Source organism: Mastigoproctus giganteus, chromosome 9 (assembly GCF_048544385.1).
Source record: "Mastigoproctus giganteus isolate SK-2022 chromosome 9, ASM4854438v1, whole genome shotgun sequence".
In the NCBI taxonomy this organism is placed as follows: Eukaryota; Metazoa; Arthropoda; class Arachnida; order Uropygi; family Thelyphonidae; genus Mastigoproctus; species Mastigoproctus giganteus.
The window spans coordinates 31,999,961-32,026,516 of record NC_143583.1 but is presented as its reverse complement, the minus strand read 5'-3'; the positions used below and the strand labels follow the sequence as shown (position 1 = coordinate 32,026,516).

The 26,556-nt window shown below is 37.5% G+C and overlaps 1 protein-coding gene across 1 annotated transcript in view; it reads right to left on the bottom strand.

The window, feature by feature from the left end:
• LOC150080135 (uncharacterized) overlaps positions 1-26,556 on the bottom strand; it is a 228,061-nt gene that overhangs the window by 24,480 nt on the left and 177,025 nt on the right. The window contains exon 9 of the mRNA XM_090380599.1: positions 11,534-11,709. Coding sequence (XP_090236725.1) covers positions 11,604-11,709 — 106 coding nt within the window. The 3' untranslated portion in view covers positions 11,534-11,603. The remainder of the gene's footprint in view (positions 1-11,533; positions 11,710-26,556) is intronic.

Here is a 26,556-nt window from a genome sequence, read left to right as displayed (position 1 = left end):
GAACAAGCAGTATAAAAAGTTAGTGTTAGTCTAAAGGAAAAAGAAAGAAAGGTGGCTTTCCTTTCTTAAACTTGTTTACAATTCGTAAGACTAAGTTTATTATTGATTAACGAGAAAGTAAAAAAAAAAACTTTTCAAACTGAAGAAGAACTGTGGCTTTGAGTAAACATTCTATGAATCACTCGGAAATTGCTTGATCACTATAATGCTTAGCACCCGGGGCCTTGTGCTCACTGCTGTTTTCTGCATTTATCAATGATACTGAAGGCATATCTGGCTTAATGTCCAAGTTTGCAGATGATTCGAAGGTTGGCAGGGTTTTTAATGACAGTGCGTACTGCATCAGGATCTGGAAAAGTTGGGCAGATGGGCTGAGAGGTGGCAACTGAAGTTTAACATTGACAAATGCACAAAGTACTGCATATGGGTAACAGTAACGCCAGAGTAACGTACCAATGGTGTGGTACTACACTCAGGATAGTGGAAAATGAAAAAGACCTGTGAGTGATTGTGCAGTGAGATATGAAATTTTCTGACAGTGCAGACAGACTACCGGAGCAGGTCATGACATACAGGAATTTTGACAGCAGGGATAAGGAGGTGATTATCCTTTTGTATAAGGCAATGGTCACGCCACACTTTGACCATTGTATACAGGTCTGGAGGCCTCGTTTTAGGATGGAGGCAGAGCTGCTGGGACGAGTACAGAGAATGGCAGTGAGATTGGTGAGGGGAACAAACCTTGTAGTGGCGTAGCTACTATGTAGGCAGGCAAGGCCTCCAGGTCTGGGGCCTTTAGGGGCCTGGCGTCTTTGGCTGTCTCCTGTTTTAGCAATTTTCATTAATAAAGCAGGGGCCCCAAACATGTTCTTTGCCTCCGGGCCTGAAAAAGGGTAGCTACGCTTGTAAAAAAAGTGTTCTGCAAACTGCATCATCTGGGGGTCTAGGTTCCTGCAAGGTGATCTGATTGAAGTGTATAAAGTGTTGAATGGTTTGAGCAAACTCAATGCTCATGAGATTCTTCTTCAGATCACACACCTGCGGGCTGTAAATTTAAATTGAGACTCTTATCATAATCTGCACAATTACCTGGCCTGTAGATTACTCCTCCTCTCATTATACCTTTGCTTTCAACTATCTCACAATACAGATTCTATACTATCATATGAAACGTCTGAAACTGAGAAAGCTTTTGTCATGCTCAGGCTGCTTTTGATAAGAAGCATGACCCTACCACTCCTTCTATCTGATCTATCTTTCCTAAATACATTATACATACTGTACTGAAACTTAGTATTTCCTATTTCCAGGCACCATGTTTCTGTAAGCCATATTATGTCAGCGTTACTTGTCCTAACCATCAGTTCGAATTCATTCATTTTATTGACGACACTTCTGACATTACTATATAAACAATTAAGACTTAGTGTTCTTATACATGACCATCATAACACTTCAAGACACATCCCTTGAAGTTATTTAATCTTGCTTCCCAGACATTAGCTTCCCTCTCATTTGAAACGTTTCTGTCAGTGCAAACAGGCTGCACTGATCACATCTTGCTAATATGATCTGTTGTGGTAACAAACAAGACCTCTTGAGGTATGCGCAGGTGCTACCTTGATCAATATTATCAGATAATTGAATATTTATATTATGCGATTGTCCCACCAAACTAGCAGTTTCCCCAAAACTCTTAGCTATCCTATATAATACTGGCAAAAACCATTGCACCACCTTTGTTTAAATGTATCCCGTCTCTACAAAACAGATTCCTTCTACCTACGAGTGCAGAATAAGCTGATAAAAATTTCCCTCTCAAAAGCCGTGCAGAGTCCTTCAAGCCTCGAGTTAATCCACAAGGCTTTCAGCATAAAATCCCTTCTATCGTGACTGGGCAGAATTGCAGACAGAGACGTTCTGACCTAACTTGCAGCATTTCTTCAGCATGGTCCTATATTTGTCTAATAAATTGTTGGATTGTGTGTGTGTGCTTAATAGCATGTCCCCACATGAATAATAATATTCTCTTTGCCCTCCACCCCTAAAATCTGACAATCTGTTGGTGACATCATTAATTATTGCTCTCGGTAGATATACCCTGGTTCCAAATCAGGGTATGTCTCCCTGTTACAAAAAAATATTTCCCGTTTCTCTGACAATGGAGTCTCCTAATAAAATTAAGTTCTTCTGACCAGAGCAGTTTGTACTTGGTTATCCTGCTCTGGGGTCTGAATCGTCTAGTAGTTACTAGAGTCTTGAGGGCAAGTACCCGTCATTTCAGTGACTCAGCTTCTAGCAATGCACTAAATTTTAACTTTAGATCGGCACGCTCAGCATGACGGTAACAAAGAAAAGAATCGGCAGGTGAGCTATGATTATCCACTAGGTCTTCCTTGGAATTATGCCACAGGTAAATGATAAAATCATGATTCACCCGGAAATTGCCATCGATTATTTCTGTATGAGTCATGATACCCTCTGACGAAGTGTTCAACGTGGATCTTGTTACAACCATTGTTGCCGACCGGGCTAGCCGAGTGGGTAAAGTGCCTGCCCGGCAACCCAAAGGTCGCGGGTTCGATTCCCGCCTCGGGCTTGGATCAAAGTACTGCAAAAAAAACCTTGGGAGGTGCAATATGGCCACAGAAGCCGATGCGCCAACAACTACCAAATCAAAAAAAAAAAAACAAAAAAAAACAACCATTGTTAAATTTACCGAATATCTCAGAAAATAAAACAGTATCTAAACAAATTGGTTAGACAAGATTTCCCATTAACAAACCCATTCTGTGTCTGAACTATAACTGCATACTTGTCTAGATGATCCTGCATTACTTCTTTAACCAGTGACTCCGTTATTTACCCGGGAACAGAAGTCAAACTAATTAAAGTCTGTAACTACTTGTGTCACCCTTTGATCCCAATTTTTGAATTTGGGATACATTTGTGCACCTCCAGTCCATGGGGACCTCTCCTGAATCCAAGGATGCTATTGTAATTAAGGCTAACGATTTGCTTACTTCCTTTGCTGCCTCCCTTAATATAACTGGACAGATTCCATCCATTCCAGGATGCCTTTCTTACGTTCACCTTAAACAATTTCTCCTCCACTTTTCTCTCAGTTATTATAAAGTCATTCAGCTCCCTGTTACAGTTTGATAAGCTTCTGGTATCCACTTTGCTAAAGAATTCCTCATGTGTGAATGTGGATGCAAAATATTCTCTGTTTGTCAGCAACCTGAGTGGGATCATTGGAGAAGTGTTGAAGTGGGTAGCTTGAATAACTTTAATGAAGAATTAGACATATCATTAGAAAGTATAAACAAATAAGGCGGAAAGTGCTTGTGTGTTTTTTTGCCTATGCTGTGAAATAATCTTGCTACCTTGCATCATTTTCCAGTACTACTACTACTACTAATAATATTAAATTTGGTCTGCAGAACAATGCTAATTTAAGCCTTGTGGAGTCACAACACAACTTCAGTACTTTTTAGCAACCTTCCCTTACCATTCAAAAGATTATCTACAAACATCTGAACACTGTGCTTATCTTCCAGTTATTTTTTTATTTTTATTTTTAGGAGCATTAGCAACTAAGGCCATATTGCTCCGGGGATATGCGGTGGTCATTCCCTGACCTTTCTGCATCCTCCATATTTGGTGGCTCACGGGCTTGAACTCCGGTCTAATCAAGAAGCGTGTGCTACGCACTACTGCTGCTGCCCACCTGGCTACGGAGGCGCCCTTCCAGTTATAATATGAAATTTTGTTTGACCCTAATGAAAACATTTTAAATTTTATTAAAAGTCATCAAAGATCAAAGTCATCAAAGGTCAAAAGGATCAGAACTATACAAAGTAGTGATCCCACTGCAGTTTTATGAAATATAGTGGGAAGTTCTGTTCTTGCCATTGGTGTCATTTTAGTATATAAAAATCACAGAACACGTGAAGGCACCCTGAAAAAGGGGTGAGTATTTTGATTGACTATCTTGAAACAAGATGGCCACATTCAAATTAATTTCACAGTTCAAGTGATGGTGTGTTCCTAGCACATCGAGATGGACTACAACATAAATTAACAGTAGCAACAGCAATCACTACAAACTCTCCTTGCGTGTTTATCCAAATTAAATTCACGACACAAATGAGAGGGATAATAGACCATTCTGACAGGAGCAGTTTTATTTTGAACAGTTTTATTTGAGCAGTTTTATCTTCAAACAAGATGATTACCATTCATGCAAATTTAGAACAAAAAGCTTCAGGCATGCGAGCACAGCCAAGAATTAGCAGAGCTTTTCCTGGTATTGCCACATGTTTAAATGTCTTTTTTACAGATGGATCACATCATGAGTGAAATCACTTGTAAACAATTCTCCATTTACCCAGTCTTTCTTGAGGCATTTGTTCTCTACAAAGACACCTGCACCCCTTCCATTTCACCAAACTACAAGGGACAATCAATAAATATTTACCCTCATGAGAACTGTTTGAGTTAGAGATCTGGTAATTTCATCCTTCTTTATGAATACTTTGTAATAGCATTGTGAGTCAATGTTGAGGCTACGGAAGTATCCTATTTACCCAGTTTCAAATGTAGTAATATGAAGGATAGACTGTTCAGACCTATTTGACGGGATTTTTCAAATGGAAATATATTTACAGCAGTGTATATAAATTTAATTATGTATGTATAGTGTGTGTAATAAACCCATATATATATATATTGTGTTCTTATTGAAGATTATGATAATGATATCTGGTTAAGTTTACAGTATTAGGTATTTGTCAGTTGTGCAACATAATGCTATTGTACATAAGACAATTAGACATTATACGGGCATGAAATTATATTGATCGATTTTATTTAATTAAATGGTATTTATCTGTAGGGAATTAGGTGTATATGGACCAGGCTACCAAGTTAGCAAATGTAAACTAGCTTTAGCCTGGGAGGCCTATAAATGTTATATTAATGAAATGGTATTAAAAATAATATGATGCTAAATAATGAAAATACACTAAAAATGATAATAAACAATGTAAATTGCAAATAACATTCCCTCACTTGGCCATCTGTCTGCTACTTCATCGGGGGCTTTGAGCAGAATGATAGCCAGACTAAAGGAATGTCTCATACCTACCCGTTTCTGTAGTCCCCCATACTAGTTTTGCAATTATTAATTTTTAAGTGATAGTATTAAACTTAAAATTCAATGAGAATGGATAATATATGTTTATTTTAATTTTTGTAAAATTTAAAAATTTTTAAATTTAAATTTAAATTTAAATTCTAAATTTTACCAATGTAGTGCCAAAAACAGCAAACTGAGATAGGTGACACAAAGCCCAACGGGTATGTATCAGAATAAATGAGAAAGGTTCTTACTTCCTTCTTGTTCTGTGGTGGTCAGACAGAAAAGGGGATCAATTCCTGCCTTCAGGTTGTTTTATATATTGATAAGATTATACTACGCAGACACGCCTTTTGTAGATTATGGTGTGATATTTTGTAGGTTATGGTGTGAGCAATACATATAAGCTTATGAACTCCACACCTAGCAGGATTAGCAAAAAAATTATAGTCATGCACAAAAAAACTCAAATTAAAAATAGATAATACACGACACCCATTAAAAAATTGGATCCCCAAATTCCATAAAGTCCCGATTGGAAAAAGGTTCATCACCTCAGGTAAAAACCGCTACATAAAACCATCCAGTAATTTAATGGAGGACAATTTAAATTATATAGCAAATCACTAATCACTAATACTAAAATTATTTCCAATAACAAAAAATATTTAGAATACATCAAAAACAATAGTATCAGAAGCCTATACACTTACGACTTTAAAAACCTTTTCACCAGTATATCCCACGACAATTTAATTAAAGTCCTTTTACACTACTACGAAAATCATCAAAACATTATGAAATGCAATAAACAATATTGGCACGACCTTATTAATCTTAATGTCAAAAACAATTACGTGCTTATGGGAGACAGTATTTACATACACACTAGGGGGCTAGCAGTTCCTGCTCCATAGCCAACCTTTACCTGCATTATTTCAAAAACAACATCAAAGAAGAAATTATATTCTACAGATATATTGATGTCCTGGTCATCAATTTCGACATTTTAGCCCAGGAAATTTACCGCACAGATTTAACCTAAGAATGCACTAACCCGAAAAGAAACTTACAAGCTTACTATCTCGACAGCGAAATCACCATCACCAAAGACAATGTCTACACTTAACACTATGATAAGAGGAGACCATTTCAGCTTCCCAGCTATAAAGTTTATCAACTGGGAGAGCAATCTAGCTAAGCATATCCATGGCAACACTATTATAAATCAAACAAACAGGTTAATACACATCTGCAATAATCTAGATAACACAACGGAAGCAATTAAACAACTCATAGAAACTCTCATCAAGAATAATATACCCACTAACTACTGCAGACACCATATTAAAGCGGCCATACTTACGAACCTCAACATACACAAACCCTATACACTTATTGAAAATACACTGAAACGGTTTAGAACTATAAATGGCCCGTAGCTTACCACTACTAGGTTGTTTGTTGTTTGTTTGTTATTTGGTTTTTAGGAGCATTAGCAACTAAGGCCATATTGCTCCAGGATATGTGGTGGTCATTTCCTGACCTTTCCGCATCTTCCGTATTTGGTCTACTAGGTTGTCTAAAAAATATCTGTGTCCAATATCAAATAAGATAAAAACTTCCCAATTTTGATACCTGGGTTTATTGCGTTCAGAAGAGGCTCGTCATCTGACCGCACTGTAACCCGGCCTACCAAACACTTTCCCCCTTCCTAAATCAGACAATCTAAATAATGGGAAATTATCACCGGATACAAACTCCCAACAACAAAATAATTGTGCCTAAGATATGCTATACACATAACGTTTATATCCCTTCATTTTAATACAGTATAAAACCTAGTGACACATGGTGAAAATTCACAATGAAGGAGGCTGTAAATATGTACATAGCTATCCCCCCCCACCCCGGACAAACACAGGTCGTTATGCCTTAGAAAAGCTTTACCGGCCCCGTCCAGAGGATAGCAACCCATTTTTATTAACATATTTCTTGTATTTTACAACACACTTTGTACTGATATAAACACATCATTCCATTTATATAGGTTCCTTCCGACATCAGAAGCAACCCCCCCCCCCACAAGCACAAATTAAACCCTCTCATGGCTTTCAAAACACTCGCATTGACACAGGATATATTGCCTTCAGCAATTTCACCATCACACCATAATCTACAAAAGGCATGTCTGCGCAGTATAATCTTATCAACATATAAAACAACCTGAAGGCGGGAATTGATCCCCTTTTCTGTCTGACCACCACAGAACAAGAAGGAAGTAAGGACCTTTCTCATTTATTCTGATACATACTCGTTGTCACCTATCCCAGTTTGCTGTTTCTGACACTATGTTGGTAAAATTTAAAATTAAAATTTAAAAATTTTACGAAAATTAAACTTATTATCTCAACATATTATATTATCCATTCTCATTGAATTTTAAGTTTAATACTATCACTTAAAAATTAATAACTGGCAAAACTGGTATGGGGACTACAGAAACGTGTAGGTATGAGACATTCCTTTAGTCTGGCTACTGTTCTGCTCAAAGCCCCCGATGAAGTAGCAGACAGATGGCCAAGTGAGGGAATGTTATTTGCAATTTACATTGTTTATTATCATTTTTATTGTTATTTTCATTATTTAGCATCATATTATTTTTAATACCATTTCATTAATATAACGTTTATAGGCCTCCCAGACTAAAGCTAGTTTACATTTACTAACTTGGTAGCCTGGTCCATATACACCTAATTCCCTACAGATAAATACCATTTAATTAAATAAAATCGACCAATATATATATATATATATATATATATTTTTTTTTTTTTTTAATTCCAAGGTTAAAAATTGCATTGTATTTTACTTGTTTATATTGTAAATTCATTTCATTGGATTTTTGCTCGCATATTGGTATATGCAAAAAATTTCTCTATATGCCTTTTATTCTGGCTGTAGAAAGGTATTAAGCCATTTCTTCTATTCCATTTAAATTGCTATAGGATTCAATTGTGCTGTATTCTGAAATACTCATAACAAACTTAAACTCAATGACATCAATTATATCATTGGCCTGCCACATTTCTTTTTCTGTTTTTTGTATATGGCAATGGCAAAAGTAGAAAAGGGCTGCTCTTTTGAAGAAAGGCTTACATTTTGCAAATTACAGTCTGGAGACTAGGCACATGCAGAGTGATCTGAGTGAGGCGTATAAGGCCTTAAATGGTTTGACTATGCTCAATGCTGATGGGATTCTTCCTCTTGCTCAGAATAATCACCTGAGAGGGCATAAATTCAAATTGAGGAAAGACAGTTGTAGGATAGATGTGCAGAAGTTTGCCTTTAGCTAGCGGGTGGTTGATTGTTAGAACAAACTTCCATCTGTCGTTGTAGAAGCTGATAGCTTAAATAGATTCAAGGCAGAACTAGACAAACATTTGTAGTGAGTGGATGGGTGAAATGAAAAGGGTGGTTTTTTCTTTTTTTTTTTTTTTTTGGCTGTTGCTACATAAGCTTGCTTTCTTGCATCATATGCCTTTACTAATGCTAATGACTTGTTCTCTGACACCATATATACTTTTACTGGAGAGTTAATTGTATAAGAAGGGAAATATATAATTTATATTTTCTCATCTACTTGGTAGTTTTTTTTTTCGCAAGTGCAGCAAAAGTCTGTGGTTTCCTTGCACTATATGGTGAATACTATTACTAACTCCAGTCTGCTGGGACCTCCCTTGAATCCAAGGATGCTCATATAATTATGGGTAAGGGTTTGCTTGCTTACTTTGTTGCCTCCCGTAATATAATTGGATAGATCTCATCAACCACAGATGTCTTTCTTATGTTTAATTTCAACAATTTCTCTTTCACTTTCTTCTTAGTTATTATAAAATCACTTAGTACTCTGTTAAGATTATGATAAACTTCTGGCATCCCCTTCCATAAAGAATTTCTCATGTGTGAAAGTAGATGCAAAATAATCATTCAGTTTGTCGCAACCTGAGTAGGATTATCAATCATCGATATCAAGTGGATCGATCTGAAACATCCTCTTAATTCTAGTGTTTACACAAGTAAAGAAGTCTTTTGCTGTTTTTCTTTGCATCCTTTACCAAAGATTTCTCATAATCTGCCTTTACTGCTTGCCTAACCTCCTTTGTGACTTGATTACAGACCATTTATATCTACAATAGGTTTCTGTGTCGTCTGACATCCATTTAGGCCTATACCCTGAAGAGTATTTCTCAGTTGGTATGAAAAGCCTAGTAGCTTTAATGATTAATTCCTTGAATGCTTCCCACTTAGAATATTCTCATTGTAACCTCATCAGTTGTCCCATTGTATAGAATTTAAAAAACTATCTGAGACCACTGTAGTCACCTTTATGAAAACAAACACCTTTCCCTTGATGGTAGTTACATCTTTAAGTAAATTCCACTATCTCAGCAAATCAATACACTGTAACCACTGCCACCTGGTGGTTCTTTTGTCTGCAGATAAGACTCATACTAACACTGACTTGAAACAGGAACTTCAATGCATCTGGCTATGGCATCCAGATGGAAAACCTACTGAAACAACTCCATGACAACATACGAATCTAATCTTCTTGGTTCTTCCCCTATGTACACCACATTTCTGCTGACTGACCATGGCTCTTTTTAGAAACACTTCCAGAACTTCAGACTCAATGACACACACACACACACACACACACACACACACACACACACACACACACACACACACACACACACACACACACACACACTGCAAGTAGAGGGAGGTGGAAGACTAGTATTGCATTATGTACTCTTGCAATGTCTGCTTAGACCTGCACACTTAACTTCTTCTAGAACTAATCCAATCTTGCTTGGGCCAGAAACCAAAATCACTGAAACTAAAGATTCCTTCCTTGCCCCCAGCAGCTTTCCAAAAGCACTAGCACTATCTCTCCAGAGGAACTCCCAAAGACAGGACATCTCCTGAGCTCTTCCTTGCTTCTTTACAATGCTCCATGCACCCTCACAGAGTCTCTCTGCAAATGGCTAGGACTACACTTTTCTCACCTCTGGAAAATCACCTGAACTGTTACCCATCCCAAGACTCTGCATTTCACTGCTTACTTTCTCCACAGGCTGACCAAGGATTGCCCTGTTAGGTTGCATGGATGGCCACCTTGGCAGTCACAATATCTTTTGTGCTACTCCTGCCACCTTCTCGGGCATGAACTTTCTGCCAAGGACTCTCCAAGCCTCAGAGTGCCAATTGTTACAACCATCAATCGATCTGACATTCTTTGCAAAAGGCACACCTCTACCTCATGCTTTTGCACTTTATCTTTTCTCCATCTTTCTTCAGGGTCATCCCAAACCTGATCTTGGCATTTATACATGCTCTTTTTTTGCTTGGGAGATGCTTCTCACTCTGCCATCATCCTCTAATGTCTTCCTTGTCTTTGTTGTTTCTGTAAATTCCTCCTTTGAACTGGTTGTTGCACTCTTGCTCTTGCCTGACAGGCATCTCTCTACTTTCCTGGTCAAGCTCCTCATACTCATGGATGGATGATGGGGGTCTACTTCCTTGGTGATCAAGCCTCTCAGTAATTAAGTGGGCAGATGAACAGCACAACACTTGACATAATGCTTTCACCACAGAGATACAAAACAATACAATAATCATCTTTACTCTGCAGAAATAATAAATCTTTCAAAAACAACTGGGAAAAGAGTGTAGATGTTTATTAAGCTGAAACTTTAAACAAATACCTCATTGGCACTTGCCTAGTATCATGCTATTCTTCAAGCAAAAAAACAAGTAATAAAAAAAAACAAGTAATAAAAAAGACAGTGATGAGTCACTTGAAAGGGCTCTCACGTGAAATTTCTGCATGAAAACTACAAAAAAAAAAAAAAAAAAAAAACCCTCCACTTTGGCAACTATTACAGTAAAAAAGTTGGACTATATTTGGACAAATTTTCAACTGATTTCAAATGGTTAATGAGGGAACATTATTTTCAAGGGTCATCTGTCAGCTTGTTGTGTCATTACTGCTGGGTTAACAGCTCTTAATAAGACAAATTTGAAAATACATTCACAATAAAATATTAAATAAATCAAAATAAGCAAAATTGAGAGAACATCAATTAATAATCATAATAATAAAGAGTTAAAGAACTTAAGTCCATAAAATGATCCCATCCAAGTTTACTGACAATACTCAATATTTTAAACAATTTTATTTTATTATTGTTATTTATATATACAATATATCCCAAATCTTTTCCCATCCTTGCAATATATAGTTCTTTATCTTAAAACGTTTTACAGTTCTAAGATGGCCAACAGAATGCTTTACAGTTAATGGGAAAATAGAATTAGACTTACATTTTACTTTACTGTTTCACAGCTGCCATCTTCTATATACTCCTTACATCACAGCAACAAGAGATAAATACTAATTTAAATACTTCCTGCAACGCCTGGATCCACAAGTACAGGGAATTTTTTCATCTTCTATTGGAAACTTGTAATCATACGTTAATTCCTCTCCTTTCATAATTCTGATTTAAAAATAAATGAAAAATAAAAGAAATTAAGAGCAGCGATAATTTAAGTTAACATAATAAATATATTTTTTAAAAAATAATTTTCAATAGTGCAAATCCTAAAGAAGAAAAATTACGAGTAATTAATACTAATCGGGGAAAGGGAGACAAATTTTAATGAGGAAAATATTGATTCACACTTTTTTTAAATGAAAACCCCAATAAAAAGAGATATTTGAACCTACAGTATTTAGTACCATGCACGGGCTGACGGTTGAAAAGATGAAAGAAGATACTTGTTGACATTAGACTTCAATTTCTCAGATAGCAATTTTCAGAAAATACGTATGAAGGAAGGTTATTCCACAAAACGGAAACTGAATGAATACATGAGGAAGAAGAAAAGTTGGTTTGGTGGGTTTGAAGTTGGACAGTAAAAGGATGCTGACTGGTTGTGGCATGTTTTCAGACTGCTTTGGGGGGAGGAATTACAGAAGCCAACTCAGAAGAATACTGCCCATGGAAGTATCTACAGAAAAGGCATGAAAAGGCAGAAACAGAACATCTAGAAGACAGAGTGGAAGTGGAGAGACTGTTAGAGATGAGTCAATAATTAGCCTAACTGCCCTCACATGAATGGAATTCAGAAGCCTGAGAGACAGAGAAAGGTTTTGGAACACTGCTCTAGATGAGGGAAGAATATTCCATGGTAGGATGGAGTTGCGATTTGTACAGAGCGAACAGCTGTTTAGAAGAAAAGTAACAGAGAGCAAAAGAGAAAACCCAACGTTTTAGATGCAGAAGAAGCAATATATGTAATGTGCTTAAGCCATTCACCAAACTTTTCCACCGCTGATGGGCAAATTTAGTGGAAAAGCCAGAATATCAACACTGTAATATGGATTCCGTCAGTGTCTGTCCACACACGGAATCCATACTGGCAATTATTAATCAGATGGAAGGTTTCTAGACAGTTTAAGAGTCAGCAGTTAATTGATTTCTCCAAATCAGCAGTTAATTGATTTCTCATTGGCATTTATTGATTGCTGAAGAAATGCCATGAGTTAGGTCACAATGTCGATGTCTGCAATTCTGCCCAGGCATGATAAGAGAGATTATATGCTGAAAGCCTTGTGGATTACTCAAGACTTGAAGGGCTCTGCAAAGCTTTTGGGGGGAAATTTCTATCAGCTTGGCCCGCACTTGTAGGTAGAAGGAATCTGTTTTGTAGAGACAGGATACATTTAAACAAGGGTAGTGCAAGAGTTTTTGCCAGTATTATTGAAGATACCTTAAAGGTTCAGGGAAGCTGCTAGTTTGGGTGGACAAGGGTAATATAGATACATCTTTATCTGATAATATTAGTCAAAGTAAGACTTGCAGATACCCCAAGAGTTCTTGTTTGTTACCGCAACAGAACATATTGGCAAGATGTTCTGAGATCAGAAACATTTCAAATGAGCAGATAGCTAGTGCCAGGGAAGCTAGCTTAAATAACTTTAAGGGGTATGTCAGGGTAGTTAACTACACAAGAACACTAAGTCTTAATTGTTTATACAGTAAGGTCAGAAGTGTCATCAATAAAATGAGTGAATTCTACTGCTGGTTAGTACAAGTAACGCTGACATAATAGGGCTTACAGAAACATGGTGCCACCCGAAGAGAGGGGATGATGAGATTTAGTATGGTATGTATAATGTATTTAGGAAGGATAAGAGATCGAAGGTGTGGTGGGCCATGCTTCTTATCAAAAGCAGTCTGAGCACAACAAAAGCTCTCCTGGATTCAGATGTTTCTCATGCTAGTATAAAATCTGTATGGTGTGAGGTTGTTGGAAGCAAAAGTATAACGACAGTGGGAGTAATCTACAGGCCATGTGATTGTGAAGATTATAGTGAAAGCCTCCACATGCAAATGGAATGGACCAGTAAGCACGACTGTCTTATTATGGGTGATTTTAATTTTCCTCTAATTGATTGGGGCAAATGGGAAGGAAACTTGATTGCTGAAGAAATGCCATGAGTTAGGTCACAATGTCGATGTCTGCAATTCTGCCCAGGCATGATAAGAGAGATTATATGCTGAAAGCCTTGTGGATTACTCAAGACTTGAAGGGCTCTGCAAAGCTTTTGGGGGGAAATTTCTATCAGCTTGGCCCGCACTTGTAGGTAGAAGGAATCTGTTTTGTAGAGACAGGATACATTTAAACAAGGGTAGTGCAAGAGTTTTTGCCAGTATTATTGAAGATACCTTAAAGGTTCAGGGAAGCTGCTAGTTTGGGTGGACAAGGGTAATATAGATACATCTTTATCTGATAATATTAGTCAAAGTAAGACTTGCAGATACCCCAAGAGTTCTTGTTTGTTACCGCAACAGAACATATTGGCAAGATGTTCTGAGATCAGAAACATTTCAAATGAGCAGATAGCTAGTGCCAGGGAAGCTAGCTTAAATAACTTTAAGGGGTATGTCAGGGTAGTTAACTACACAAGAACACTAAGTCTTAATTGTTTATACAGTAAGGTCAGAAGTGTCATCAATAAAATGAGTGAATTCTACTGCTGGTTAGTACAAGTAACGCTGACATAATAGGGCTTACAGAAACATGGTGCCACCCGAAGAGAGGGGATGATGAGATTTAGTATGGTATGTATAATGTATTTAGGAAGGATAAGAGATCGAAGGTGTGGTGGGCCATGCTTCTTATCAAAAGCAGTCTGAGCACAACAAAAGCTCTCCTGGATTCAGATGTTTCTCATGCTAGTATAAAATCTGTATGGTGTGAGGTTGTTGGAAGCAAAAGTATAACGACAGTGGGAGTAATCTACAGGCCATGTGATTGTGAAGATTATAGTGAAAGCCTCCACATGCAAATGGAATGGACCAGTAAGCACGACTGTCTTATTATGGGTGATTTTAATTTTCCTCTAATTGATTGGGGCAAATGGGAAGGAAACTTGATTGCTGAAGAAATGCCATGAGTTAGGTCACAATGTCGATGTCTGCAATTCTGCCCAGGCATGATAAGAGAGATTATATGCTGAAAGCCTTGTGGATTACTCAAGACTTGAAGGGCTCTGCAAAGCTTTTGGGGGGAAATTTCTATCAGCTTGGCCCGCACTTGTAGGTAGAAGGAATCTGTTTTGTAGAGACAGGATACATTTAAACAAGGGTAGTGCAAGAGTTTTTGCCAGTATTATTGAAGATACCTTAAAGGTTCAGGGAAGCTGCTAGTTTGGGTGGACAAGGGTAATATAGATACATCTTTATCTGATAATATTAGTCAAAGTAAGACTTGCAGATACCCCAAGAGTTCTTGTTTGTTACCGCAACAGAACATATTGGCAAGATGTTCTGAGATCAGAAACATTTCAAATGAGCAGATAGCTAGTGCCAGGGAAGCTAGCTTAAATAACTTTAAGGGGTATGTCAGGGTAGTTAACTACACAAGAACACTAAGTCTTAATTGTTTATACAGTAAGGTCAGAAGTGTCATCAATAAAATGAGTGAATTCTACTGCTGGTTAGTACAAGTAACGCTGACATAATAGGGCTTACAGAAACATGGTGCCACCCGAAGAGAGGGGATGATGAGATTTAGTATGGTATGTATAATGTATTTAGGAAGGATAAGAGATCGAAGGTGTGGTGGGCCATGCTTCTTATCAAAAGCAGTCTGAGCACAACAAAAGCTCTCCTGGATTCAGATGTTTCTCATGCTAGTATAAAATCTGTATGGTGTGAGGTTGTTGGAAGCAAAAGTATAACGACAGTGGGAGTAATCTACAGGCCATGTGATTGTGAAGATTATAGTGAAAGCCTCCACATGCAAATGGAATGGACCAGTAAGCACGACTGTCTTATTATGGGTGATTTTAATTTTCCTCTAATTGATTGGGGCAAATGGGAAGGAAACTTCACACGGGAGACAAAATTTTTAAATCAACTAAATCAGTGGTTCCCAACCTTTTTTGACTCGCAAACCCCTTTCAGCGTAATATTTTTCATCGCGAACCCCTTTCAACATAATATTTTTAATGTGGAACATTAAGCCTATATTCTCTGAAATCGTATAATTCTTCTGAATTTTTATTATAAAATATTTCAAGTACTACGTTTTTATAAGCGACATTGCGTAATAATAAAAATTATTATTAAGTATCATTTATACTTTATAAAGCAGTTATTAATCAGTCCAAACTATATTTCGAACAGGCCAAGAGAAGAAAACTTGCTTCTTGTACAAATGGTAACTGAGCATTCTGGTCTTGCCAAAGCTATTGGTTGCAATATTTGCCCATCTCTGTTCCCACCTCTGATGATTTTGTTGCCAAATCAGCCAAAGATAAAGCTGACCTACTAGCAACCTATCTTTCTTCCAACTCATGTACCGATTATCTTGGCAAATCACTTCAAACCATTCCCAGTACACTCCATTCAATGCCTCCTGTGGTCTTCTGTCAAAAGGATATCAGAAGGATTTTGATGAATCCAATGATAAGAAAGCTCCAGGTCCTCTTGGTATTTCTTCACTTGTTCTCAAAACCTGTACCTCTGAACTTACTCATGTTTGGAGTAAATTCAGAGGTACAGGCCTATATTTTTTTCACTTTTTTACTCCAAAGGTGTTTTTCCTTCTGCTTGGAAATTTGCTCATATCCAGTCAGTTCCTGAAAAGGGTGACAAATCTATTTGGTGCAATTTCGATTACTTCTACTCTTTTGAAAGTAATGGAGAAATCAATTAACTGCCAACTCTTAAAACGACCTGGAAATCTTTCATCAATGATCAATATATGGATTCTGCCAGTGTCGTTCCACTGGTGATATTTGGGCTTATATTACCCATCTACAGACAAATTTAATGGAAAAGTTTAGTGAAACTCAAGCCATTTCTCTTGATATTTCAAAGGCTTTTGATCATGTTTGGTATAAAGGTCTTCTAAATAAGTTTCCATCCTGTGGTTTGCCAGGTGTTCTTCGTAACTGGATATCCAGTTTTCACTCTGACCACTCACTGCGGGTCATGGTAGACGGATCTCTGTCTTCTAATTTCTCCACTAATGCTGCTGTTCCCCAAGGTTCAGTTCTTTCTCTCACTCTTTGCCTCTTGTATATTGTTCTTGTTTATACTCCTGCACGACCAGGTCAGTGGAGTTTACAATAAATCATCAGTACAAACATTAATCATATTTAGAAGTCATGGGCTTGAACCCTGGTCCACTCAAAGAGTGCATGCTATTGCATTATCGCTCCTGACCACTCGGCTACGTCAGGCCTATCAATGACCAGAAATTCTATTTATAGTTTTGCTGACGATAGCACTTTCCATTCCACCTTCCAATTTGAGAAACCTTGCCCTGCTCAAAGAGCTTCAACTTCTCGAGTATCCACTGCCAAATCCTTAAATGCTGATCTCCAGGTAATTCTACAGTGGAGTAAAAATTTCAATTCTTCGAAAAGTCACTCCTATATTATATCTCGCAAAAAGGATTCTTCTGCTCCTATGCTTATCTTTGATGATGCTCTGATTTCTACGCAAGATGATATATCTCTCTTGGAGGTTACCCTGACTTCTAATCTCTCTTGGCACAAGCACATTACAAATATTGCTTCCTCTGCATCTAAAAAACTTGTTTTTCTTTCGCTCTAGGCATTACTTTTCTTCCAAACAGCTGTTCACTCTGTACAAATTGCAAATCCACTGTACCATGGAATATTGTTTCCACATCTGGGGTGGTGACCCCAAAACCTCTCTCAGGCTTCTAGATTCCATTCAGAAGAGGGCAGTTAAGTTAATTAATTTCTCTCTAACAGAGTCTCTCCTGGCACCTCCGTAGCTAGGTGGGAAAGAGCAGCAGTGCGTAGCACACACTTTTTGTTTAGACTGGGGTTCGAGCCCGTCACCACCAAATACGGAGGATGCAGAAAGATCAGGAAATGACCACCGCATATCCCAGAGCAATATGGCCATAGTTGCTAATGCTCCTAAAAACCAAACAAACAAACAAACAAACAAACAGAGTCTCTCCACTCTCTGTCTCACAGATGTACTGTTTCTGCTGCATGTCTTTTATACAGATACATTCATGGACACTGTTCTTCTGAATTGGCCTCTATAATTTCCGCTCGCTCTCTCTTTCAAAGCAGTCCGAACCCATGCCACAATCAGTTAACATCCTCTTACTGCCCAAGTTAAAATTTACAGAACCAACTTTTCATCTTCCTTGTTTATTCATGTTGTCAACTTCTGTTTTCTGGAACAACCTTCCTTCATATGTATTTTCTGAAAATTATAATCTACAGAAGTTCACTTCTAATGTCAACAAGTTTCTTCTTTCAACTCTTCAACCCCAGAAGAGTTGAAATGGTACTAAGTACTATAGGATAAAAAAATAAAAAAAAAAAAAAAGTAAGCCTATACATACCAATGATCCTTGAGAATGAAAATGAAAAAAAAAAAAAAAAAAAAAAAAATAGTATGGAAAACATTTATTTTACATGATATTCTGTAAGATAGTAAGCAAATTATAAGGAATTGTGAGAGATGTGGTTTCTTTCTTTGGCAATTTTTTACTTTTTATTTAATTTTATTTTACTTTATTGTTTATTATTAGTTATATTTTGTAGTTTACAATAATAAACTTATGTGAATACCCACATGCCATTACAGAATTTTTAGTGTGTGAACCCCTGGGGTTCACAAACCACCGGATGGGAACCACTGAACTAGATGATTGCTATTTGTCAGGTAAAGTACTAGAGAAAAGACTACTCTAGGCCTCACCATCACCCATGAACCAGATGACATAATAGGGATGACAGTCAGAGGTCTGAAGGGGCACAAGCCTGGCCCTTGGGCCAGGTAACATGAATGATGTTTGGGCTCGGCTCAGGTACAAATAATTGTAAATTGTTCCCCTATATTTAAAAAAAAAAAAAAAAAAAAAAAAAAAAAAAAAAAATATATATATATATATATTTTTAAATATTTTGTTATGCATTTAAATTCTTAAAGGTTTTTTAGAAAAAATGTGTATTAGTTGTTTGTTGAAACTTTTAATTGACCAATAAGGCACACTTCATCACCGTCTTCAAAATTCACAGGAATTTGTATTCTTTCGTGGAAATGATCCAATCGTATTTTTGCTCAGTAAAGTAGCCTTTATCCTTAAACGGGCATAGGTGCAATCTACATTATATCAAGGGTGTATGAGTCATTATATCCCCTAGCAATGGGTTTCTTTTTAGTTGTATGTGTACAGTATGCAGTACTTATTAAAAGTGTGATACTGTTAATCCTTAGTTCTACTACATCCAAGATTTTGGTTTGACCCACTTTTACCTTCTAAATGCTTCTTTTCTATTACCCCAGGGGCTCACGTCTGGTGAGTATGGGCTTGGCACACCCAGGATCCCGAGCTGGATATCATCATTCTTCTCTTTCTTGGTGATTCTCTGCATCTATCTGTCTCTCTCTCTCTCTCTCTCTCTCTCTCTCTCTCTCTCTCTCTCTCAGGGTAACTCAGAAAAATTTTTTTTTGGCTGGTGCAGCAAAAGCCCTGGGATTCCTTGCACCATATGGCTAATAATAATAATAATATCCAATACTGACAATAATTTTGAAATATAGGTAATGAAAGTACAGAAATACAGGTAAGGGGAATGCTTATACATCATTCATAGTGAGAATTGAAAATTTATTATTATATTTTCTTTTTTATATAATTATTAATATTGAAAGTTTATTTTTTTATTATTATGAAACTTCAAAGTAATGCTAGCAACTTTATATAAAAAGTTTCATTGGGGTGGGATAAAAATCAGGTCTGGAAATCGGTTCTTTGGAAAAAAAATTCGAGCTTGGACCAGGCAATATAGACTTTGGACTTGGATTGGGCTGGGCCAGGTAAAAATAAAAAATTTAAGCCCGTGCAGACATCTACTGACAGTACAGGAACCAGTAGCAGGAAGTGATCAGGGAGTTCTATGTTTGACGATGGAGAGAGAGAGAGAGAGAGAGAGAGAGAGAGAGAGAGAGAGAGAGAGGTAGCAGTAGTTAAAGGCAAAGGAATGGGTGTTAATTTCAGCAAAGGAAATTATGACGGCTTAAGATGCTACATGGCCTCTAATATCTGGGTAAATATCTCACAGAGAGCAAATACAGGCAGGCCTCGATTAATGCGATTAATTCATCCCGCGAGCGCATTGCGCAAAACGGAAATGCGTTAATCGAATATCATAACCAATAGGAAAAATTATAATTGGTCCTTGACCTTCTGGAATGTCCATAAAGAATTTTAAAAATATCTTTTAAATAACTTTTTAACTGTGTATAATGTAAAAGATAATGAAATACTTATGGAATTAAATGTTTATTGCATAAAACAGCGGTTCTTAAACTGTGCGCCGCGGAATATTTTAAATTTTCGAGGGAAACACAGCGATACTCAATATCTGTCGGACACCACACGAACTACTAGCTCGAGGTAGTTCACAGTTTCAGCATTTCTTATTAAGTTGTTTGGACCTAACTACTAAACGAAACTGTTAGGTATTTCTTTTGGTCTGGGTGCGCCTTGAAAAAATTACTGAGACATTAAAGGCGCCATGAACCGAGAAACTTTGGGAACCTCTGACATAAAATACACAATGAAGAAATTACTGTTGCGGAAATATTTGAACAGTGTTGACTTTCTCTTTTCATCAATCAATTTCCGATAGCCGACAACAATCTTCTCTGGGCCCTGGCGAAATAAATATCGCAGAGAACATCAAACCTTTTGTTTGAGGTTCTATGCGATATGAAAGATTTCATCTAATTCTTTTACCGTTATCTCCTTCGCGGTAACATTTTCATCTGGCTTATTTAAAAATTTGAATTTTTAAATGCAAGTCTGCATTGACTTTATTAGCAGGAGACAAACAAGTCTTCTTCCGATGGTTGATGGAACACACCGAGGCGGGCAGCAGGCAAACGTTTGTTTATTGACCGTACGACTCGCGGTAAGCTTAACGCGCGATTCAAATCTTTTTCAACTATCGCATAAAAAAAAAAAAAGATCGCGTTAACTGGAAATTTGCATCGGAAGGGCTACACAATCCAGATGGAAAATGCACTATACTTTCATTGTTATCATTCTTCTTCCAGCCACAGTTTCCTAAGGAGCTGTGGCCACCAACAAATTCCTCCAACTGCACATCGATCATGTGCTGTACGAGAGGCATTGCAAAATGTCAAGCACTAAATTTTTGGATTTGGTTTTGTTATGGTCTCTGTGGCATCAGACAATGTGGTGGTATGCCACTGCCTACCACATGGCCAATTCTGAAAGGGGCTGGCTTTAATAATAGGAAGAGTCATTATGCATCCCATGAGATGCTCTTGAAGAGGAAAGATGACTACAGCAGAGCCCCAATTAGTGCTGAAGGCTGATTACAACTGGTTTTCGCCTGGTTTCCAGAGGTCGTCTATGTATATAAATGGATATATATTATTCATGAGATTCGCACAAGTAATATCTTCAGTCAATGAATTTATTCATAAAGTGACGCTATTATCCTTCTTCTTTGATGTCCAATATTTCCAATTAATTATGGTGAATATATTTTAAAATAATTTTCTCCCAAACCATAAAGCATGCAACGTTTCCTTAACATAAACATATTTTCATACTGATTCGCACAGTCTTAATCACAAACACATACTGTTATCATAAGTTCCGTTATAAGAATCAATTTTGAACGCCTTTGTGATATTTTTCAAAAGCACATTTCTGGAAGTCATGACCATAAAACAAAAACAATTTACACTTTCAAGTTTATTTCCAGCTTTTCTGTTAGTGCAATCTTTATTATAAGCAGGTAGCAAACTCAATCTTACTGCATTTGCGATAATACCGATAACTGGAATTGTTTGGGTTTTTATGTTATTATGGTGAAATGTGTTTTCCCCCTTCACTGAAATCTTCAATCATATAAAAAACATAAATAAATTTTCAGAATCTTCTCTTCATTCTGAGTGCTGAAGGGAAAGCAACCAACTGAAAGTGCAAGTGGTGGCAGTGCTAGGAAACGTAGGTAGTTGTGGGAGATTAATGGTGCATAAGCTGCTTTGGCTATTATGCGCCAATTCACTTATTATATAAATGAAATCAGATATTCTTGTATGGTCAGAAAAATCAGTAATAAAAAAAAAGATTAAAAACTCCAGCTTTCTTGAGGAAATTAAAAAACTCGGAAAGATTTGTTTTGTCACCGATCAGATTCTCTAGTGTTATTGGTTTACAAAGATTAACCAGTGATAGCAAGGTTGAATTTCATGTCTTCTTTATAGTAGGGGCAGTCAATCAGAATATATTTTACAGTCAGATTTATAGAACAATGTGGACACTGTGGTGGATCATCTTCTGTGAGTAAATAAAGGTGAGTAAGATGGGTATAACCTATTCTTGCTCTTGAAAGGACTACTTCTTCTCATCTTGATGTATCTAACACTGGAGAGCTAAATTTTTGGATCCTGTTTAAATCGAAAGAGTTTATTATTGGTTGGAGAGTGCCAGAGTGCTGTCCATTCTCATAGGTTTCTTTTAGAATGAGCAGCAGCATGGAAAGCAAGGAAATAGAGATTTCCAGGATTGGGAGTTACAGTTTGTTTTTGTTGTTTGGTTTTTAGGAGCATTAGCAACTAAGGCCATATTGCTCCGGGATATGCGGTGGTCATTTCCTGACCTTTCCGCATCCTCCGTATTTGGTGGTGAAGGGCTCGAACCCCGGTCTAATCAAGAAGCATGTGCTACGCACTGCTGCTCCTTCCCACCAGGCTACGGAGGCACTCTGGGAGTTACAGTGGAACTAATGAATATATGGGCTGGGTTAGGGTAACTATGATTAGAAACAGGTGCATGTATACTTGCATGTACACCAATGCTAGGAGTATAGTTAATAAATCTGATTAGCTTGAAGTGCTATTCAAGCCATCAAAGGTAGATATTGTTTGGATATCAGAGACATGGTGTCACACATATATAAGCAGCGCAGAACTGGAATTTGGGGACTACAATATGTACAGAAAGAATAGACAGGACAGGAAGGGAGGAGGGGTTATGCTGTTAGTTAAGAAACACAAAATCTAGGGAAGTTCCTCCAACTGATGTTGGTGGAATGCAATGTTTAATCTGTTTGGTGTGACATAACCACTGGGAAAGGAAAAATGAGAGTTGGTGTGTGTTATAGGCCTAATGATTCTGATGAGTATAATGAGCAATTGTGCAGAGAAATAGTGGGCCAGTAAATCAGAATGTCTTATAATGGGGGATTTTAACTTTCCAGATATTGACTGGAAGTTGTGGATTGGTCACTCGCACACTAGCAAGACTATTTGGATTTATTGGATGACTGTTTTCTACAGCAGCAGGTCCGAGAGGCAACCAGAGGGAGTAATACTCTTGATCTAATTATCAGAAGTGATTATTCATGCATTAAGCATTTGTAGGTAAAGGAACTATTGGGTGACAGTGATCACAATGTATTGATATTGGAATTACTTAAAGATGTAACTACCATTAAAGCTAAAGGGAAAGGCTTTTGATTTCCTAAAGGTGACTACAGGGGTCTCAAAATTATAAATGGGAAGCCTTAAAGTCCTTAATCTTGGAGGCTACTAGGCTTTTTATTCCAACTAAGAAATACTGTTCAAGGTTCAGGCCTAAGTGGATGTCAGATGAATTAATGAGGCACGTGGAAAAGCAGAAAAATGTATGGGATGCATATAAATTATCAGGTGACACAGAAACCTATGGCAGATATAAGCTTGTCTGCAATCAAGTCACAAAGGAGGTTAGGCAGGCAAAGGCATATCACGAGAAATCTTTGGTAAAGGATGCAAAGAAAAACAGCAAAGAGTTCTTTACTTTTGTAAACTCAACAAGGAAAGGGATGAATCAGATTGGACCACTTAACATAGATGGGTTGACTATTGATGATCATGCTCAGGTAGCTTATAAACTGAATGAATATTTTACATCGATATTCACATATGAGGAGTTATTCAATGAGGCGATTGGCAGAGGTTTATCAAACTCTAACTGGGAGCTAAGTGATTTTGAAATAACTGAGAGCAAAGTGGAGGAGAAATTGTTGAAGATAAACATAAAAAAGGCACCCTGGGTGGACGGGATCTATCCAGTTATATTAAAGGAGGCAGCAAAGGAAGTAAACAAACCCTTAGCCATAATTTTGAGAGCTTCCTTGGACTCAGGGGAAGTCCCCATGGACTGGAGGTGTGCAAATGTATCACCAAATCACAAACGCTGTTCAAAAGGTGACACAAGTAACTATAGACCTGTTAGCTTAACTTAGAGTTCCGGACAAAATAATGGAGTCACTGGTTAAAGAAGCACTGCAGGATCATTTAAACAAGACTGCAGTAATAGTTCAGACACAGCATGGGTTCGTCAAAGGGAGATCTTGTCGACCAATTTGATTGGAAACTATGATGTGGTCACAAAGGAACTGAATGCCAAAAATAATTTTGATATCGTATACTTGAATTTCAGGAAAGCTTTTGATACTGTTGCACATGGAAGACTGCTATACAAATTGGAGAGGTATGGCATTAAGGTTAAGTTGCTGCAATAGATAAAGGGATGGTTGAGTGGGAGACGACAGAGAGTGGTAAACAACGGACACTGCTCTTTGTGGACAAATGATATTATTAGAGTTCCGCAGGGTTTGGTGCTGGGCCCATTTTTGTTTTGTGTATTCATCAATGATATTGATGAAGGTATATCAGGATTAATGTCCAAGTTTTCAGATGATACAAAGGTTGGCAGGGTTGTTAATGACAGTAAAGACAGTATGCTACTCCAACTGGATCTAGATAAGTTGGGCAAATGGGCTGAGAAGTGGAAACTGATGTTTAACATTGACATATGCAGAGTACTGCATATGGGTAGCAATATGGGCAGAAAACGTACTAACTGTGTAATACTACACTCAGGGAAGTGGAAAGTGAAAAAAGACCTGGGGTAGTTTATTTTTTTTAAATTTTTTTATGAAAACTCCAAACACAAGAGGTATTAGAACCTATAATACTTAGTACCGTGCTTGGGATGGAGGTTAAGAAGCCGAAATAAGTTATTTGTTGACAATGGACTTGAACTTCTGTAGATTGAATTTTCAGGAAATAGATGTGAAGGAAGGTTGTTCCAGAAAACAGGAGTTGAATGAATAAACAAGGAAGATGAAAAGTTAGTTCTGTGAGTTTGAACTTGGACAGTAAATGGATGTTGGCTGGTGGCAGCACGTGTTCGAACTGTTTTGAAAGAGAGTGGGAATTATAGATGCTAATTCAGAAGAACAGTGCGCATGGAAGTATCTGTAGAAAAAGTATGCAGCAGAAATAGTACATCTATGAAACAGAGAATGGAGAGACTCTGTTAGAGAGGAGTCATTATTTAACCTAACTGCCCTGTTCTGAATGGAATCTAGAAGCCTCAGAGAGGTTTTGGGGGCACTGCCCCAGATGTGGGAACTACTCCATGGTAGGGCGGATTTGCGATTTGTACAGAGTGAACAGCTGTTTCGAAGAAAAGTTAATGCTGAGAGCAAAAGAGAAAAGCACGTTTTTTAGATGCAGAGGAAGCAATATTTGTAATGTGCTTGTGCCAGGAGAGATTTTAAGTCAGAGTAATCCCCAAAAGAGATATATCAACTTGCCTAGAAATCGAAGTGTCATCAAAGGTAAGCACAGGAACAGAAGAATCCTTTCGCGAGATATAAGACAAGACTGAGTTTTAGAAGAATTGAAATCAACTAAGTTGTCTTTGCCACACTGGAGAATTATCTGTAGATCAGCATTTAAGAAATTGGTGGCAGATATTCGAGAAGTTGAAGCTGGTTGAGCAGAGTAAGGTTTCTGTAAATGGAAAGTGGAATGCAATGTGCTTTCATCGGCAAAACTATGGATAGGATTTCCAGTCAATGGAAGAAGGTCAAGAACTGAACCTTTGGGGACACCAGAATTAGTGGAGAAGATAGAAGACAGATAGCCAACTACCATCACCCTCACTGAGCAATCAGAAAAAAAAAAAACTGGATAATCAATTACAAAAATCACTTGGCAAACCATAAGATGGAAGATTATTTAGAAGACCTTTATGCCAAACACGATCGAAAGCCTGTGAGATATCAAAAGCAACTGCTTGTGTTTCACCGAACTTTTCCACTGAATTTGTCCATAAATGGATAACATAAGCCAAAATATCACCAGTGGATCGACACTGACAGAATCCATACTGGCAATTGTTGATGAGACAGAAGGTTTCGAGGTAATTTAAGAGTTGGCGATTAATTGATTTCACTATTACTTTAGAAAGAGTAGAAGTAATTGGAATGGGACGATAATTAGATGGGAGGGACTTTCACCCTTTTTAGGAACTGGCTGGATATGAGCAAATTTCCAAACAGAAGGAAAAACACCTTTGGAATAAGAAAGTGAAAAAAAAAAAGGCGGTAAAGAACAGGAGTAAGTTCAGGAGCACAGGTTTTGAGAAGAAGTGGAAAAATACCATTGAGACCTGGTGCTTTCTTAGCATCGATATTCATCAAAATTCTTCTAACATCCTTTTGACGGAAGACCACAGGAGGCATTGAATGGAGCATATTGGGAATGGTGGGAGGTGTTTTACCAAGATCATTAATACATGAGTTGGAAGAAAAATGGGATGTTAGCAGGTCCACTTTATCCTTGGCTGAAGTGACAACAGAACCATCTGGTTTTGACAGAAGTGGGAGCAAAGATGGGCAAAAGTTGCGGCCAATAGCTTTGGCAAGAAACCAGAATGCTCGGCTACCATTAGGA